The sequence below is a fragment of the Eurosta solidaginis genome, chromosome 5 (assembly GCF_040869045.1).
Source record: "Eurosta solidaginis isolate ZX-2024a chromosome 5, ASM4086904v1, whole genome shotgun sequence".
NCBI lineage: Eukaryota > Metazoa > Arthropoda > Insecta > Diptera > Tephritidae > Eurosta > Eurosta solidaginis.
Window position 1 is genome coordinate 158,971,800 of NC_090323.1, and position 18,211 is coordinate 158,990,010.

Here is an 18,211-nt window from a genome sequence, read left to right on the forward strand (position 1 = left end):
TTTTATAAACATACTATCATTGATACAACATGCATATTTCGTGCAAGCATACAACTTTTTCCACTCGTGTACCAATGAATTCTTGATACATTTTCACTAATACAGCATGCATACCTTTTCATGCATTTGACATGCATGCATTCTGCGTGCATACCATTTACTTCAACTGGGTTTTAAAACAATTTTTTAATTTTAGCCTATTGTTCAGCTAAGTTTAAAATTTCAACCGAGTAAAGTTTAAAAACGCAGTACTAAAATTAAGATGTTTCCAACTCGGTATAAAAAAAATTTTGAAAATTTCTTAAACCGGCGTAATGGTTTAAAACTTGGCAGCAAAAATTTTAACCTTGTACCATTTTTAATGTAACAAGGGCAACGCTCTAACGTTTGTCTTTCCCAGTTCAGAGAAACTTCTGTGGCAGGATGATGTGCTTGATCCACAATAGTAACTGATTGGCAAGTTCTTGCGGGTGCTGCAGAAGACTCAGAAGTCTTTGGTTAACGATCTAGAAGAAACTATATTCCGGTAACTAATAACAATAAAAAATAATGATGATTTTCATTCCAAAGGCAGACAGAACTGAACATGAGCTGACCAAGAATTTTAGACCAATAAGTCGCAAATCGTTCGTTGAACTAAGGGAATTTATGCAAATTTATTTGGGTAGGGTTATAAAGCGGCTTTGTAGAGGCACACCACAGTGTTGGCTACTCTCACCTCTACTGTTAGAAAACATGAAAATTTAACTGAGCTTTATAACGTTGGTTTGGCTTAGCCACTCATCTATAATGAGCGATGAATAATAGCAAAACTAATTAGGAGGGCACAGAACGTGGCTTTGGGAATTAACGATCGATTCTAGCATACAAGCGCGCATCAAGAAGGATCTGCGAAAATATCTTATTGATTTTTGCACTTGTAGATCAACGCTGGGTAAGAGATGAGAAGAAGCTTCCAAATCTCACAAACTTACAGATGTTTCAGGCCACTGTACTATGCAACGTTGCTCCACCGGCCCGGGGGTTGCCCATTGGCAGTGACCCCGCTTACAAAGACTTTAAACTAATTAAAAAAACTTGTTTCTAAATTTTTGATATTGTTTTGCCCGGGAATCGAATCCAGGATCTTCGGCGTAGTGGGCAAAGCACGCTACCACTACACCACGGCGGCAAGTAGGATCTTATATTAGCCTAATGATAATTTTAGTAGACTATATTCGTACCTTCTTGCAGTGGCCAACGCGAAAATAGCAGTGGACACTTTGAGAAAATTAAATTAATTCGTCAATTAAATTCTTATATTTGTTATTTCGATGATTTAAAAAAAGGCTTTTATGAATTTTTTAATTGAAGCTGTTCAAACTTATTTCAAAAACGTTTTTGAAAAAGTTAGAAATATTGATAGTTTTACTAAAATTGCGAATTATATATTTACAGTTTTTTGAATTTTTCCGAGTATGCAGCTTTGTAGCACAATCCATTTTACATAAAAAAATAAAAATAAAATATTGAATAAAAAAAATTCGAAACTTACATATGTACGATTTTCTCGAATTTTCGAAAACGTTTTCGAGATTGGTGCAAAAATAGAATACTTCTCCTAAATAATCGAAAATATATAAAAAAAGGAATTTATTTGAAAAAATTTGATAAAAATGCCCGCTGCTATTTTCGTGCCCGCTGCTGTAGATAAAAATGTTATGTCTTCCAAATGACCACATTTTTCATAAACTAAGATGACTAAAGTTAATACGATATAACTATGAATATATATGAAATTAGCACAAAGATCCTAAAGAACTCTTTTTATTGACAAACTCATCAACCCACATTCCTCTTTCTTAAATGAGTTAAAAGGAAGAATTTTCAACGGGCAATAAACAATCAATATGTTATTGAAATAAACAAAAATTCCAATCGACATCATTCACCCGGACCCGAAAGATGCTGTAGAGACAGTTAAAATGCCATGTAAGGGATAAAGTCACACAATCTTGCATCAAAACATTGAATATATATGTTTGTATGTGTGTATATCCCTACACTGAAACAAATGGTGCTAGTAAAAACAACAAACCGGTTCTGTTGTTCTTGACTTAACGGAGATTCGGCGAAATTGATCGAATTATGGTTAATTCGACCGAGTTCTTTGTCAAACGAACAAATTAGTTTAGTCATTTCAATAGAAGAGAAATTGTCGCTCTTAAGTTAACAAAATTCTGTAAAACTGATAGGTTCCTAATCAATCTAACTGATTTTTCTGTTAACACAACTGATCTCACTGGTCATTTCAACAGCGAACAACAGTCAATGCATGAACAAATTTCAAAGAGAATTTTACGCTCACTGCCCTCTCTACTTTGTACTTATGACGATGGTGCCACTTTAAAAAAAAAAAGCACCAAAATAAGAAAACCACCAAATCAAAGAACACACAAATTGGGAAAACAACAAAAAACTAGTTTTTCAGTTATCAATACAAAACGAAAACCCCCTTTTTTAAATTTAATGTGCATAACACTGCAAAAAAGTATGCGATACCCGGACACCTATTTATCGGGTACAATGTTGCAACTTCGGCTCCAAGCGAAATGCAAAATTGCGCCCTCTTTTTGCAAAAGTTTTGTTTGAACGAACAGGATTTTTCCAAAGTTGGTAACATTTTGTTCACGTTTTTACGAATTATCACTCACGCGAATGAATCTATTAAAAAAAAATAAATAAATGTAAAGCGCGATAACCTCCGAAGAGATCTAAGGCCGAGCTTCTCTTCCAATGTGCGTCGTGCTCCTCTTGATTTTCCCTACAAATTGGCCGGACGGGACCTACATGATTTTATGCCGACTCCGAACGGCATCTGCAAGGCAGATGAGTTTTCACTGAGAGCTTTTCATGGCAGAAATACACCCGGAGCGTTTGCCAAACACTGCCGAGTGGCGACCCCGCTTAGAAAAGTTTTCTTCTAATTGAAAAACCTTATTTCTAAAATTTTTGATGTTGCTTTGCCCGGGGTTTGAACCCAGAGCATCCGGTGTGGTAGGCGGAGCACACTACCATCACACCACGGTGGCCGCCAATCGAATGAATCTATTAAGATAACAAAAACATCCGTTTTTAATGTTGATATTTCCCACAGCATAAAAGTTTGAGTTGTTTTGCAATCGTTTCAAAATAAAGTGTTACGAGAATTAAACTTGGCGAATTACATGTAAAGTTACTCTAATGGTGATTCTTTACTTTTCTATACCTTACAAGTTCTCTATTTAAAATGTTATGTTAAACATTTATACTAGTTACAAGTTTTGTTCGAAACAATCAAGTGTGGCAACTCTACATTCGCGAGAAGAAATTGAGAATGAGCTGCAACTGAATGAATTGAGAATTAGTGTTGTGACTAACATTTTCTTTTCTATTTGAAAAGTGAAGTGACGCGCGGCGAAGTTCAAAACTATAAATTAAATAAATTATAAAAAATAAAATTTGGTGAAAGTGCGTTTAATAAAAGTGTATAATGTGTAATGTGTGCCAGCATATTTGATGTACGCCCAATTGAAGTTCGGTTAGTAAGTACATACATATGGGGTACTCCATCCCATTTCGACCAATTTTGAACCCGACCCCTTTAGAATTGGCTGAAACGTTTTCTTCTTTTTCTAGCTAACGAAAGACGTTTTTCAGAATTTTTTCATTCAACTCAAAAAAAGTTATGAATTAAAAAAAAAAACACCGTTTTTGTTTTCAAAATGCTATAACTTTTTCAAAAATTTACCGTTGGGGATCTTTTTTTTTTAAATTTGTTTTTAAATGTGCTTTTCGGAAAAAATACAAAAAAATTTTTAAAGTTTTTTTGTTTGTAATTTTTCAGTTTTTCGAGATTTTTCGAATTTCGCCATTTTTTTTTCTCATAAAAAACTTCAATCAATTCTGCAATCATCCCCACTAATCCCGGAGTGGGCCGATTATTTTTTTTTATTTAATTGAAAAAAAAAAACTTTAAACCGTTTTTTGTATTTTTTCCAAAAAGTACATTTAAAAACAAATTAAAAAAAAAGATCCCAAACGGTCAATTTTTGAAAAAGTTATAGCATTTTGAAAACAAAAACGGTGTTTTTTTAAAAATTCATAACTTTTTTTGAGTTGGATGAAAATATTCTGAAAAACGTCTTTCGTAAGCTAGAAAAAGAAGAAAAACCTTCAGCCAATTCTAAAGGGGTCGGGTTCAAAATTGATCGAAATGGGATGGAATACCCCCCATATGTATTTATTTTCCCGAGTTTTGTTTTAAATTCAAAGAAAATGGAAACAGTTTATATCAAATGTGCGTACACAAATATAATTATAATCAAAGACTCTTTAAAATAAGATGCTGCATTGTAGAGTTCTAAAACTTTGTGGAAATTGTAGGATGGCTGTTCGAGGAATTCACCATACCTTTTGCTATGCTGTCCGCCTCAACATAGCTGACTTTTTAAGGCTGTATAACTCTGTAATTTATTTTGCCTTAGGAAAAATTACCTATTTGAAAATAAGCTAGCTGAAAAATATTGGCATAACAGCTTAAGTTAAATCAACAATTGAAAATCCCAGCCAAACGATTTGTAAAAAAAGCTAATTTGTCTATTTATTCATTACTTTCTCGATATAGGGTGTGTTCGAGCTGCAGCAGTGTTACTTTTTATGATAGCGGATAACGTACCCGCAGCAGGTTAGGGGGTCAGAATATACCCGCGGTAGGTATGCCTGTCGTAAGAGGCGACTAAAATACCAGATTCAAAGGGCTGTGTAGCGCAACCCTTCAGGATGCCAGCGCAATATATAACTTCTCCAAACCCAATTGTCAACCCCACCTATCCGCGGCGAATCCTGTTTTAAAAACAGACGAGGCTCTGGTGACCCCAAGCTCCTCATGGAACTTGTGGTTGGGGTGGGAGGGGATAGTCTGAAGGTTTAATGTGGCCACATAAATGGTTCCCGAGATGGTCGGGCTAGCACCTTAATGGTGCTGTGGTACCGGAGCGTACTGGATCTGTATCCGGCAAAGGACCATCACACAACCTTATCGCTACAACAACAACAACATAGCGGATAACGTTCTTCAGTAAAATTTGAGCAGATGTGGCAATTTCGCGTGTTCGTTGATCATCTCTAGGAAAGTAGCGACATTCCAGCAACTAAGCAGCACTATAGCAATACTATTGTTATTATTTGGCTGCTCAAACACTCCCATATTAATTGTGCATTAAATCTAAAATATAAAACTCAAAAATGACTCCGGTTGGTATGTCCGGCATTAATTTGGTTCAAATACACAACCAATAATAGCCAAAGCCATAATAATTTACATGGGGCATCAATTCTTTGTCTGATTCAAAAGCTGAACTACCAGCGCTACCGTTATCAGCTCAGTGTCATCATTGCCAGTAGCGTCAATAACACCAAACTCGTGCCTGACACACAAAAACCATTTCACTCAATAGCGCAAGTAAAATGTACTACGCACTCCATACTGAGCAGCGTCAAAAATTCGCTTAGAGCCATTGCGTCAATGAGCTGGCATCGGCATGCGCTGGCGCCATGCAATTTACATCACTAAAATTGCGCGAATGTCCAGGCTTCTGACTTTTTTAATCGAGAGGGTGAAAACGAAGCAGGGGCAAAACGTATGGTGAATTCCTGTTGCAGTCGTCCCACTTTGTGGCGAATGAACGACTCTACAATGCTCCCTCTTATTAATGTAGGTGCTCTCTTTGTTATAAATATAATATAACACCATGGTGAACATTTTTGAAGAAAAAGTTGAAACAAATTCTTGAAACCGACGCCAACCTGGTTCGCAAGAGTACGTGTGTGAATATATATGGGGTATTCCATCCCATTTTGACCAATTTTGAACCCGACCCCTTTAGAATTGGCTGAAAGTGTTTCTTCTTTTTCTAGCTTACGAAAAACGTTTTTCAGAATTTTTTCAAATTTTTTCATCCAACTCAAAAAAAGTTATGAATTTAAAAAAAACACCGTTTTTGTTTTAACTTTTTCAAAAATTGACCGTTTGGGATCTTTTTTTTTTTAAATTTGTTTTTAAATGTACTTTTCGGAAAAAATACAAAAAAAGTTTTAAAGTTTTTTTTTGTAATTTTTCAGTTTTTCGAGATTTTTCGAATTACGCCATTTTTTTTTTCTCATAAAAAACTTCAATCAATTCTGCAACCATCCCCACTAATCCCGGAGTGGGCCGATTATTTTTTTTTTTTTTTGTTTTTTTATTTAATTGAAAAAAACAAAATTTAAAAATTTTTTTGTATTTTTTCCGAAAAGTACATTTAAAAACAAATTAAAAAAAAAAATTTTCCAAACGGTAAATTTTTGAAAAAGTTATAGCATTTTGAAAACAAAAACGCTGTTTTTTTTTTAAATTCATAACTTTTTTTGAGTTGGACGAAAAAATTCTGAAAAACGTCTTTCGTAAGCTAGAAAAAGAAGAAAAACTTTCAGCCAATTCTAAAGGGGTCGGGTTCAAAATTGGTCGAAATGGGATGGAATACCCCATATGTATGCAGCAAATATAAATGTAGCAATCATGCGTATTTACGTATGTATTCACATATTCAATGCAACATACTTTCGGACAAAGCTGTCGATGGTAATTCGGAAAAAGTTTTGTTTATTTGAATTCAGATTTAAGTTATTATTTTAATTAATATTACTAAATAAAGCAATAAAATCATTAGAAATGAAATGTACTTATGTATAATTTATACAAATAAAAAACTACGTAAATTTAAATATATATTTATCCAGCTTTTATTTTTTCCAAAGGTATTAATGTCATATGAACAGAAAACTCAGTTGATGTAAAAGTTTACTCTATAATCTAGAAAAAAACAGAAATATCTGTTATTTCAATAGATTTCACTGGTAGTAAAATTTCGACAATAAACTCTGTTAATTTAACAGTTTGCGCTGGCAATTTCAAAAGAACAGAAATCCCTTTCATATTAACAGTTTTTACTGGTATTCCTAGAGCGACGGTAATAATTGTTAATTTAACAAAACTGGGTAAAGTATAATGAAACAACTTTTTTGTTTATTTGACTACTAAAACGGTAAATTACGAATCAACGATTTATGCGCATCCGATTCAACATCTTGTTACGATGGATAAAAATTGACAGAACTTTCGGTTGAATTGACCCGTATTTCGGTTGATTTTACCAGTCTTTTTCTTTCAGTGTACATCTCGGCATATTATTCCTCAGTAACTTTTATACGTTTATTGATTTCCGCATGGCTTTTAAAATATTTATTTTAATTTTCTTTTATTTAAAAATCCATAATTGATCACACCAAGTCGCGATGTAGCAGCAGTCAGTTCAACGAACTACAATAACAAACAATAACGACAACAACAAGACAAAAGGAAAAGTCGGGTACGACCTACAACGAATACATCTAATGACGTGAATAAACAACAGAAGAGAACAGTTGAACAGAATATGTGATGATCTTCAATGCAGCTGAAAAGGGGGGTGAGATAAAAAAATATTAAAAATTATTATAAATACTTAAAAAAATAACACTCACATAAAAGTGCAATTAATCACGCAGCCAATGTGCAGACCAAGAAGGAGGCTAACAAAAACAGAAACATACAAACAACCTGAACTTTAAATAAAGGAAATAAAAAACGTAAATCGATTGCAGCGAGGAAGTCAACGGCGCGTCGCTCATTCATTTCATGTCCATCGAGCGTACATTGTCGTTGCGGCTCCGTTGCGCTGCATTGCTCTGCGCTTTGTGGAGATGCTGAGTGTGCGCACACCGCCTCTGATTTTTATTTTTATTTTTTTGTCTCCGAACAGACTGACACTTATCTTCTTTTTATCTTCTTATAAAAAAATTAAAATTGATTCTCGCTCTTTAGCATTATATATGTATATTGTATGTATGCAACTAAAAGTCTATATAAATAAATGTTCAAATATATAAATGTATGAAGTTTATATGTATGTACATATGTATGCTGGCATAAATGTTGAATTGTCGGTGCAATAGTGTAAACACAACGAATAAACTTCATCTGTCAATATTTGAGTCTGAGTTGAGTTCTTCGTTTTTTTTAATTGCATAAGCCTTTCCTTTCTTTGAATGTTTTAAACACATTCATCCAGTTTTAATGTAGGTACGCCTTGTTGTTTAATTTATTTATTTTTCAATATTTTTATATATTTGTTGTGTTGTAATTTATCAAATGATAGAAAACGATCGACGTTGGAGATGCCGTTGAAGTCGCTAAGCTCCATCAAAGGCACCATACATAATATAGAACTCTGTTAGGGGTGATGCAAAATCAAATTCATAAATCAACTGCTAAGTGGAATAACACTCTATCTCGTTTTGAAACGCCCTATCTCAGAATTGGATTGAAGAACGCCTTAGCTCAGTCTTTTTTTTTTCATAAACACCCCAGCTAATGTCGAGATATATTGAATGAAAGAAATTCTAAAATAGAATTCAAAAGTTGTCTGCAATAGGCTGATTTCGAAAAGGCAGCTGATGTAGGGTGATATTCCATTCAGCAGACGAAATATAGAATAAAAAGTGAAATTAAATGCAAGAAAATTGTCATCAATTAATATTTTTCATCATAATATTGTGTTTTATTTAACCACGGCCTTTAAGCTAATTATTATTAACATAACATAAACGCATAAGGCTATAAAAATTACCAAAAATTAATATTTTTCTTTAAAGCGCTGAATTTATTTGCTAAAGGCTGCCGCATTTTAAAGCCATCTAAATCACAGATAGCATTAAACGGTTAACCATAAAAGGCAATTCAAAACGAATACGAATAACAACCGATTTCCAAGCACTAGAGGGCTTTCTCAGTGTGATATGCTTATTTGTAATTTTTCTAGTTTCTTCACAGTGTTTTTATTTTCAAATATTTCCTCAATATCACTGTGATCTTTCATTGTGATTTATTGTCAAGGTTTTTTAGTTTTTGGATTGGCAAATTTCTCGTCCTAATGGAAATAGGGGAGGGGCGGGATGGCCTATAAATTTTAATGTGGTCATATTAATCATTCCTGAGATGAACGGGGTAGTATCTCAATGGTGCTTGTTGCCGGAACGTACCGGATCTATATCAGGCAAAGGACCATCGATATCGATAACACTACCCAAAACCTTCGGGGAGAGTCTTTATCGTTAAACAACAACAACATTAAAAAGAGGTCAGCGCTATATCGGGATCATTTTGAGACCATTTTTTTATAAAAAAGTTATCGATTTTTTTGAAAATATGTCGATTTGTTATCGAAAACTAGTCAATTTGTTATAATAAAATTATCGATTGGTATCGGAAAAATTTTCATTTTTTATTGAAAATTTATAATCGAAATATTGATGGTAAATTTATAGCGCTTAGAGAACAGATGGATAACTTATATATATCTCGTCGACAACACTCCGATATCAAATCGATAACATATTTATATCAAGCCGATAACTCGTCGATAACGGGTGATATCGATAATAAAACTATCAATTAAGATTTTCGATAACAAAACGAGAACATCTTGATATTTTTACAAAAAGAAAGAAAAAAATCGATTACCTTTCCAAAGAAAAATCGATATTTTTTTAATAAACAATATGATCTTTCCTTTCCTATTCCCTTTTTTATTTTTTCCTTGCCTTTGGCCGGGGGCAACAAACGCCAATATTTTTCTTAGTGCTTTAGTTTCGGTTGTGATCGTTGGCACTATTCTTGCATTTTCGTGGCTGACAAGAATTGAAAATACATTTGGTTACTTGGAACGCAAGAAATGGGAGAGCCATTTAGCCTTTTACTGAAGTAGTGCTGAAAAGGTAACGAAAACAGCTTCGAAGCAGTCCGAAATGATATTGGTATTATGCGTAAAACCGTCCTGGAAACGCCTTGAAATTACAACAAAAATAATTTCGAAACTAGCTGAAAATAATCCCGCACTGAACCCGAAATACACATGAACTTATTTCAATAATACCAATGGAAGTTACCAAAATAGTTCTGGAAAGATTGAAGTCATTCCGAAAATGGTCCCAAAATAATAAAAAAAAATTGTACCTAAAACAGTGCAATAATGGCTTGAAATGATCTCGAAACTTTCTCAGAATTATTCTCAAAATATCCCGCAACTACCCCGAACTCAAGCATATATGTACCAACAAAGTACCCGCACCATCACAGGTTGTTGCAACTCATCACAGGTCTATCACCATAATCAATATCTACGTGGAAATTGGCCACCCCATTGACAACTTTAGGTAAAAGTAACCGATATTTTTCATATCATAGAACCATAACTATTATGCCACCAATGCAAAGTATAAAAAGTGGTCGTACAAGAAAAGTGAAAAAAGCTCAAACACCGCCGGCAGTTTGGAGTGTCGAGTAAGATCATTGCATGAGTGAATCGAAAGCGTGATGCTGACTAAATAGCTATTACAACCAATGTGAAATTGAATATGACAACAATAAAGCCGAGGCGTCTACAAGGAAAACGCAGCAATGACTTAATCGGAGAAGAAGAATAAAAATAAAAATAAATAAAACACTACCGAAACGGCGCTTAGTGGAAGCCGTTTAGCCGGTAATCAGCGCGTAGCTCAATCACGTTGCACACTTTCAATTAAAACTGCGTAGCTCAACAGCTATCTTATACTTAGAAACTACATACGTAAGATTTAGCTTAATGAATAAAATTAGTTTATAACTTCACTTACCCGCTCTTCTTCGCGTATCATTTCCGCGATACCCGGTTTTATTTCCAAATCATCAGCTAGCGAGGGCGTATGATGGGGACCGTGTGGTGGAGGTGGTAGTGGACCGCTACCATGTGGCATACCCATGCCACCCATTTCCATTTGTGCAGCTACAGCAGCCGCCATCGCAGCCGCTTGAGAGCCCAACGCGAATCGCGAGTCACCTGCGCTACTAACCTGCTCGGAACGTCCGCCTACACCACTACTAATACCACCACCGGCGCCTATACTACTGCCACGGTCAGCGCCACTCATGCTACTGGGAGTCGGTGTTATTTGGCCGCTAAGCATGCTGGACGGATGTGTAGGTGTCGATGCCGATGAAGCTGGAGATGTGCGATGTGAATGCAGAAGATGCGATTGTTGTGATTGCTGATGATGCGCGTGTTGTTGTTGTTGATGTTGCTGCTGTGGCTGTGGTTGCGTTAGATGAGGAGTCACACATGGCGGTGTACACATTTGACTTAATAGCGAGGGTGCTGGCGTTGTTGAGGGTGAGGCCATATCTAAGTGTGCAGCACTTTCCAATAGCGAAGGCGTTAAACGCGAAGCAATCCGACTTGATTGTGTAGTAGAAGAAGGCGCTGTGGAGCTGGAAATTGATGTTAGCGGCGGCGGTGTTATAAGCAAACAATCTTGATCACGATCCCGTTCACGTTCGCGCTCACGTTCCCTATCGCGCTCGCACTCTCTTTCGCGTTCTCTTTCACGTTCTGCGCGTTCGGCAGCAATGAGACCAGACAAAGGACTTGGTGGTAGATTGAAGAGCATATCGGCAGAGGGCCAACGTCTTTTACGCACATTACGTCCTTGCTGATGTAGTAGCGCTTGATGTTGCTGCTGATGTGATAAATGTAGTGGTGAAAGACGTAACTCGAGATTGGTGCTGCTACCGCTGAGCAGTTCACCACCGAGGCTAGTAGCAGCAGCCGCTGCACCGAAGTCCCAGTCTGTGCGTGCTAAACGAATTTTTTTCTCAGCTTCTAAAAATGTAAGTGCATCATCATCAGTGTCGGCGATCGGTTCACCATATTCTTTACGTTCACGTTTCATACTCGGTGAAGTGCTATCCACGCCCCTTTTGGGCGACGTCGTTTTGGTGGGTGAATGAATATCTTTCATTAAACGCTCTGCAGCTGCCTCTTCCGCGGACACGCTATCAGCGCTTACATCCGCAAGTCCGCGTACTTTGAGCATTTCAGCTATACGTAAAAGTGGTCCAATTTGATCTTGACTTACGTTGATCTCACCACGATACATAAACTCCACTATCGCTTTTAAATCGCACCAATTCACGTCGCGCATTATCACTATGGGGTGTTGGCATGGTGTTTCGGCGAAGAGCATTTGAAAGTACGGCGAGCACGCAGACAAAATCATTTTATGCGCCTTGATCGAGCGTCCATCACAAGCAAGTGTCACGTCGACTAAGGACTCGGTTTGCAGAAGCTGATCGAAAACGCTTGTTAAATTACTTTGGTAGTTATTCCAACGCAAGCAAAATTGTTGCGGCACTATAGCAGTTGAACCATTTGAGGAATGTGGTGAAATCGGCGGCGCACCCAGCTCAGCACCACTTGCGCCATCAGGTGATGTCACACGTGTACCGATCGCATCACCATCAGTTGGTGTCGGCGTGCATGCAGTCGATGATGTACAGACAGGCGGTATTGGCGAATCATCGCGCAGTAATGGACTCTGATGAGCACCACTTTCTTTATGCTCATCATCACGCGTCGTCATACTTTCAGCATTTTGGTTTGTTGCACTTTGTGTTGTTGTTGTCGTTGTGGAAGTGTGTGGTGGTGATGTAAGCGGGCTAACAAGAAAACTCGGCAATGCGGAAGTGGGTCGTGTTGGTGGTTGGTGTGGTGACTCAGGCGAAGATATTGTTGTTGCGGATGTGGTTCGTGCTGTGACATTGGCGCGCTGTCGTGCTAATAACGGACTTGAGAGCAACGATCGATACGGCGACGGCGATGATGTGTTGTCGCCAGCACTCATTGATCGCGTGCCGCTTTGTGGCGGTGGTGAATTGGAAGTCATTTTGTTGTTATATAAGCGGTTATTTGTTGATCGGTGTACTATTTTCTTGGATATTAGTGTTAAAAATGGAATGGGTGGGTTTATGTAATCATTATTTGTTTATTTTGTTTACTTTCATAAAGCGCATTTTGATTCTTTCATTTTATCACACAACCGGCGGCTGTTTTTCTTTACTTCTTCAACGTGTTTGACTTTATAAATTCATTCTATTTTACACACATTTTCTTTTATTTTATTGTTCTTCTAAATAATATAAAATTATTTTCAGATATCTGTAAATCTGGTGATACATACTCTAGTATTTGGTTTTCTATTTCAATCCAAAACTTTTTTAAATTTTTCACTTGTGTTTGGCACAGTATCGAAAGTTTTTGTCCTTTAGAATACCGATCTCCCCTAAAGTTTTAAATTAGGAATTGCTCAGAAAACCAATCGCAATAAGTACGACCAATGATCAATTTTTTTGATGAAAAGGTTCTTGTGACAAAAATTATAGATATCTGAAGAATCAGTTGAATGGAATTGATTATACATATATACAACGGATGTTGTTGATTTCTTTACAAAAAAAAAAAAAAAAAAAAACACTGTCACATCCGTACATATTCAGGAAAGTTAAGCTGTTATTAATTAGTCTTAACCAGAGCTGCTCAACCCCTATTCATTTATGGCACTTTTGTTTTTGTTTTATCCTGAAGAATAGGCAGAAATACAAATTCACACTTTGAATAAAAACTCAAAAAAAAAAACTTTCATAGCACTCTCATATGCTTGCTCTCACAAGGCACTCCGGTATGATATTCAAATTTACACTAGCAAATTGACAGCAAAAATTTTTGCAATATGGCAGCACTGGAAAAAATTTTAATTTAAAATATATTCATTAAGGGGACCATCGAAATTCTTTAAACATTTAAAATTATTATTTTTTTTTTTTTGTTCAATTTAAGAAAGTTTCAGGGTGCATATAACTTTGTATATGTATTGTTATTTGCTCTTCAATATGAAATTTTTTGGAGAGCTCTGGTCTTAACTATGACATGTTGGTCTTTATTAACCGGACAAAATTCAAATTATTATATTACATAAACAAGCGCTTGTATGGCACAAACGATTAAGGGGACACAAAATTGTACAGTACTAGCAAACCCCGACAAACTTCGTTTTGCTGCTGTTAGTCAAACCTTCACCACAATGCCGCCAATAACACTGCTGTGACACCACCTACGACGGGTAATAAATAGCGTTATGAACGGACGACACTGCTGCGACGCCACCTACGACGGGTAATAAATAGCGGTATGAGCGGACGACATTTGTCATTCGGTAGTCGAAAGTTCCTGCTAGTCATATAATGCCAATATTAAAGCATGAGCGGGCGACATCTGTAATCGAGGGTTGCTGCTATTCAACACTGTGCGTAATACGCCAGCATGGGATTCACCACGTAGAAAGAAATTTTTCTCATATAAAATAGCATGGTTAATCCCATACCCGCGAAGTAATGGCATGAAATATTGCTTGATAAGCATGTTTTTAACCTTCTTGTTACTTTTAGTCCCCCAGCGGTATAAAAAATACTCTTTACGAATGCCCTTATCAACAGCTTTCATTTGATATCCATATTGTATAAACACATTCTAGTGGTACCCGGGTCCACGTTTAGGTCTCAAGACCCCAAGCCACGCCTGTAGCCTATTCGGATACCTAGATAACATACCTACAAAATTTTATAAAAGTCGGTCCATTAGTTTTCAATTTTTAAGCATCTGAACATACACTCACCACGATTCATTTTATATGAACAAATTTTTTTTTTATATAAACTAAATTTTACTTTTTATATAAACAAATTTTAATTATTGCTGGTTCTATCTCTTCTGGTATTGATTTACATCAGAACAAAGTTAATATACCAATTCACATTCTTGAGAGTGATAAAAATGTTACATTTTGAGAGCAATCAAAACAATCCATTCATTAGGGTATGGCTGCATTTGATCATCTATGAGAAGTCTATATAAATAATACATCCAACAATGAATTCGCAGTAAATAATAAAGTGAGAAGTTGATTATAAATAAAATAGTTTACGTTCCTTCTGTCTAAACTTTAACAACGAAGTGAAAAAAACACAAATGTCCTTTTCAAAAATAGTTTTTAAGATTAGGGGAGACCTTCCGGCTTTAATAACTTTATTGAAAAACATCGAACTGACTTAAATAAAAGTTATTTATTTTTCGTCGGCAATCGAAGAACTTAACATAAGAATTGTACTGACTTGGAAGTGTGCAAAATGGAAAAAATCTCACGATGATCACACATGCCAATAAGTTTTAGATCCATAAATAAGTTTATACTTTTCATTGAAAAAAAAACCTTAGTTATCTTGTTTTCTCGGGTCTAATATTTTTGCTACGGCCATTTGAAATATATAAATTTTTTCCTGAGTATTTTAGCAATAAGTGAAGTAAATATTGCACACCTAGATCAATAGAAAGTTAGCTCATAACGAGTATCTCTGGGCATTCCAATTAAATACCCATCTAACTATATACTCGATTTACTAACACCACTCACACTAATCAGCGGAAAAACACTTTGCAAAAAAACAAAAATCGGATTAACGCATAAGAGAGAGGCAGCCAGTTTTCTCGTTTTTTGAGCATAAGACTTCTTTTAATTGATCGCTGTTTTGATCAAGCTGTGTTATATAACTCGTGAAAAACAAATTTAGGGAGAGTTTCTAATCCCCGATGAAACAACGAAAATGGTCACAGAGAAGAAGAAAAAAAAAAATAAATAAAAAAAAAATATTATAAAAAAAACGTTGTTGCTGTATTTCAAAGATAAGAGAAAATTAATTATGTTGTATTCTGTTCTTTCTAGTTTACTTAAAAACTCTGAGCACATGTGGCTAGTATGAAGCTTTATCAACCTATCATAGATATATTTTACAGTCCTTTATTGTCAAATTTCATTAAACATATTCGCTCACGAAGCGGAACAATTTCGAAGTTCCGTCGGCATGTTGTGATAAAATGATTTTTTAACTGGAAGTTGTAAAGTTCACAAATGTGTTTTCTAGTGTTTTATCTACTACATTTAAGTATTGTAAACCGCGATGTCAATGCTTAAAGGAATCGGTTACTTTCATTGAAATTTTACTTTTTATGCATCCACGTGCTGTGTTTTCTTTGCCGGCGGCTTCACACCATTCGGGTTTTGCCATAAGAAAATAAAAATTTTAAACTAAAACTATCTTCATTTGAAAATCAAAAAGGATTTAATCTAGCGCTTAAAACATTATGTTAATAACCGTGGCTATAAACTAATAGTACAGATCACATTAATACAAAACAAGTAAGGAAGGTTAAGTTCGAGTGTAACCGAACATTACATACTCAGTTGAGAGCTATGGAGACAAAATAAGGAAAATCACCATGTAGGAAAATGAACCGAGGGAAACCCTGGAATGTGTTTGTATGACACGTGTAACAAATGAAAGGCATAAAAGAGTATTTTATGAGGGAGTGGGCCATAGTTCTATGGGTGGACGCCATTTAGGGATATAGCCATAAAGGTAGGATCAGGGTTGACTCTAGAATGCGTTTGTACGATATGGGTATCAAATGAAAGGTGTTAATGAATATTTTAAAAGGGAGTAATCCTTAGTTCCATAGGTGGACGCCGTTTCCAGATATCGCCATAAAGGTGGACCAGGGGTGACCCTGGAATTTGTTTGTACAATATGGGTATCAAAAGAAAGGTGTTAATGAGTATTTTAAAAGGGAGTAATCCTTAGTTCCATAGGTGGACACCGTTTCGAGATATCGCCACAAAGGTGGACCAGGGGTGACCCTAGAATTTGTCTGTACAATATGGGCATCAAACGAATGGTGTTAATGACCATTTTAAAAGGGAGTGGGCCTTAGTTCTATAGGTGGACGCCGTTTCGAGACATCGCCTTAAAGGTGGACCAGGGGTGACCCTAGAATTTGTTTGTACAATATGGGCATCAAACGAAAGGTGTTAATGAGTATTTTAAAAGGGAGTGGGCCTTAGTTCTATAGTGGGTCGCCGTTTCGAAATATCGCCATAAAGGTGGAACAGGGGTGACTCTAGAATGTGTTTGTATGATATGGGTATCAAATTAAAGGTATTAATTAGGGTTTTAAAAGGGAGTGGTGGTTGTTGTATAGGTGGTCGCATTTTCGAGATATCGCCATAAAGGTGGACCAGGGGTGACCCTAGAATTTGGTTGTACAATATGGGTATCAAAAGAAAGGTGTTAATGAGTATTTTAAAAGGGAGTAATCCTTAGTTCCATAGGTGGACGCCGTTTCGAGATATCTCCATAAAGGTGGAGCAGGTGTGACCCTAGAATTTGTTTGTACAATACGGGTATCAAAAGAAAGGTGTTAATGAGAATTTTAAAAGGGAGTAATACTAAGTTCCACAGGTGGACGCCGTTTCGAGATACCGCCATAAAGGTGGCCCAGGGGTTACTCTAGAATTCGTTTGTGCAATATGGGTATCAAACGAAAGGTGTTAATGAGTATTTTAAAAGGGAGGGGGCCTTAGTTCTATAGGTGGACGCCTTTTCGAGGTATCGCAATAAAGGTGGACCAGGGGTGACTCTAGACTTTGTTTGTACGATATGGGTATCAAATGAAAGGTGTTAATGAGTATTTTTAAAAGGGAGTGGGCTTCGTTCTATAGGTGTTCGCCTTTTCGAGATATGGCCATAAAGGTGGACCAGGGGTGACTTTAGAATATGTTTGTACGATATGGGTATCAAATTAAAGGTATTAATGAGAGTTTTAAAAGGGAGTGGTGGTAGTTGTATATGTGAAGGCGTTTTCCAGATATCGACCAAAATGTGGACCAGGGTGACCCAGAACATCATCTGTTGGATACCGCAAATTTATTTATATATGTAATACCTGTCAAGATTTTAAGGGTTTTATATTTCGCCCTGCAGAACATTTTCATTTTCTTCTACTTAATATGGTAGGTGTCACAACCATTTTATAAAGTTTTTTCTAAAGTTATATTTCGCATCAATAAACCAATCCAATTACCTCACCATGTTTCATCCCTTTTTTCGTATTTGGTATAGAATTATGGCATTTTTTTCATTTTTCGTAATTTTCGATATCGAAAAAGTGGGCGTGGTCAATGTCGGATTTCGGCCATTTTTTACACCAATACAAAGTGAGTTCAGATAAGTACGTGAACTGAGTTTAGTAAAGATATATCGATTTTTGCTCAAGTTATCGTGTTAACGGCCATGCGGAAGGACAGACGAACGACTGTGTATAAAAACTGGGCGTGGCATCATCCGATTTCGCCC

General features: G+C 36.1%; 1 protein-coding gene across 1 annotated transcript in view; it reads right to left on the reverse strand.

Moving 5' to 3' along the window:
* bab1 (bric a brac 1) overlaps window positions 1-12,983 on the reverse strand; it is a 484,898-nt gene extending 471,915 nt beyond the window's left edge. Inside the window, exon 1 of the mRNA XM_067792361.1 lies at window positions 10,771-12,983. Within this exon, the coding sequence (XP_067648462.1) occupies window positions 10,771-12,855 (2,085 nt within the window). The 5' untranslated portion in view covers window positions 12,856-12,983. The remainder of the gene's footprint in view (window positions 1-10,770) is intronic.
* Window positions 12,984-18,211: the final 5,228 nt, after the last annotated feature.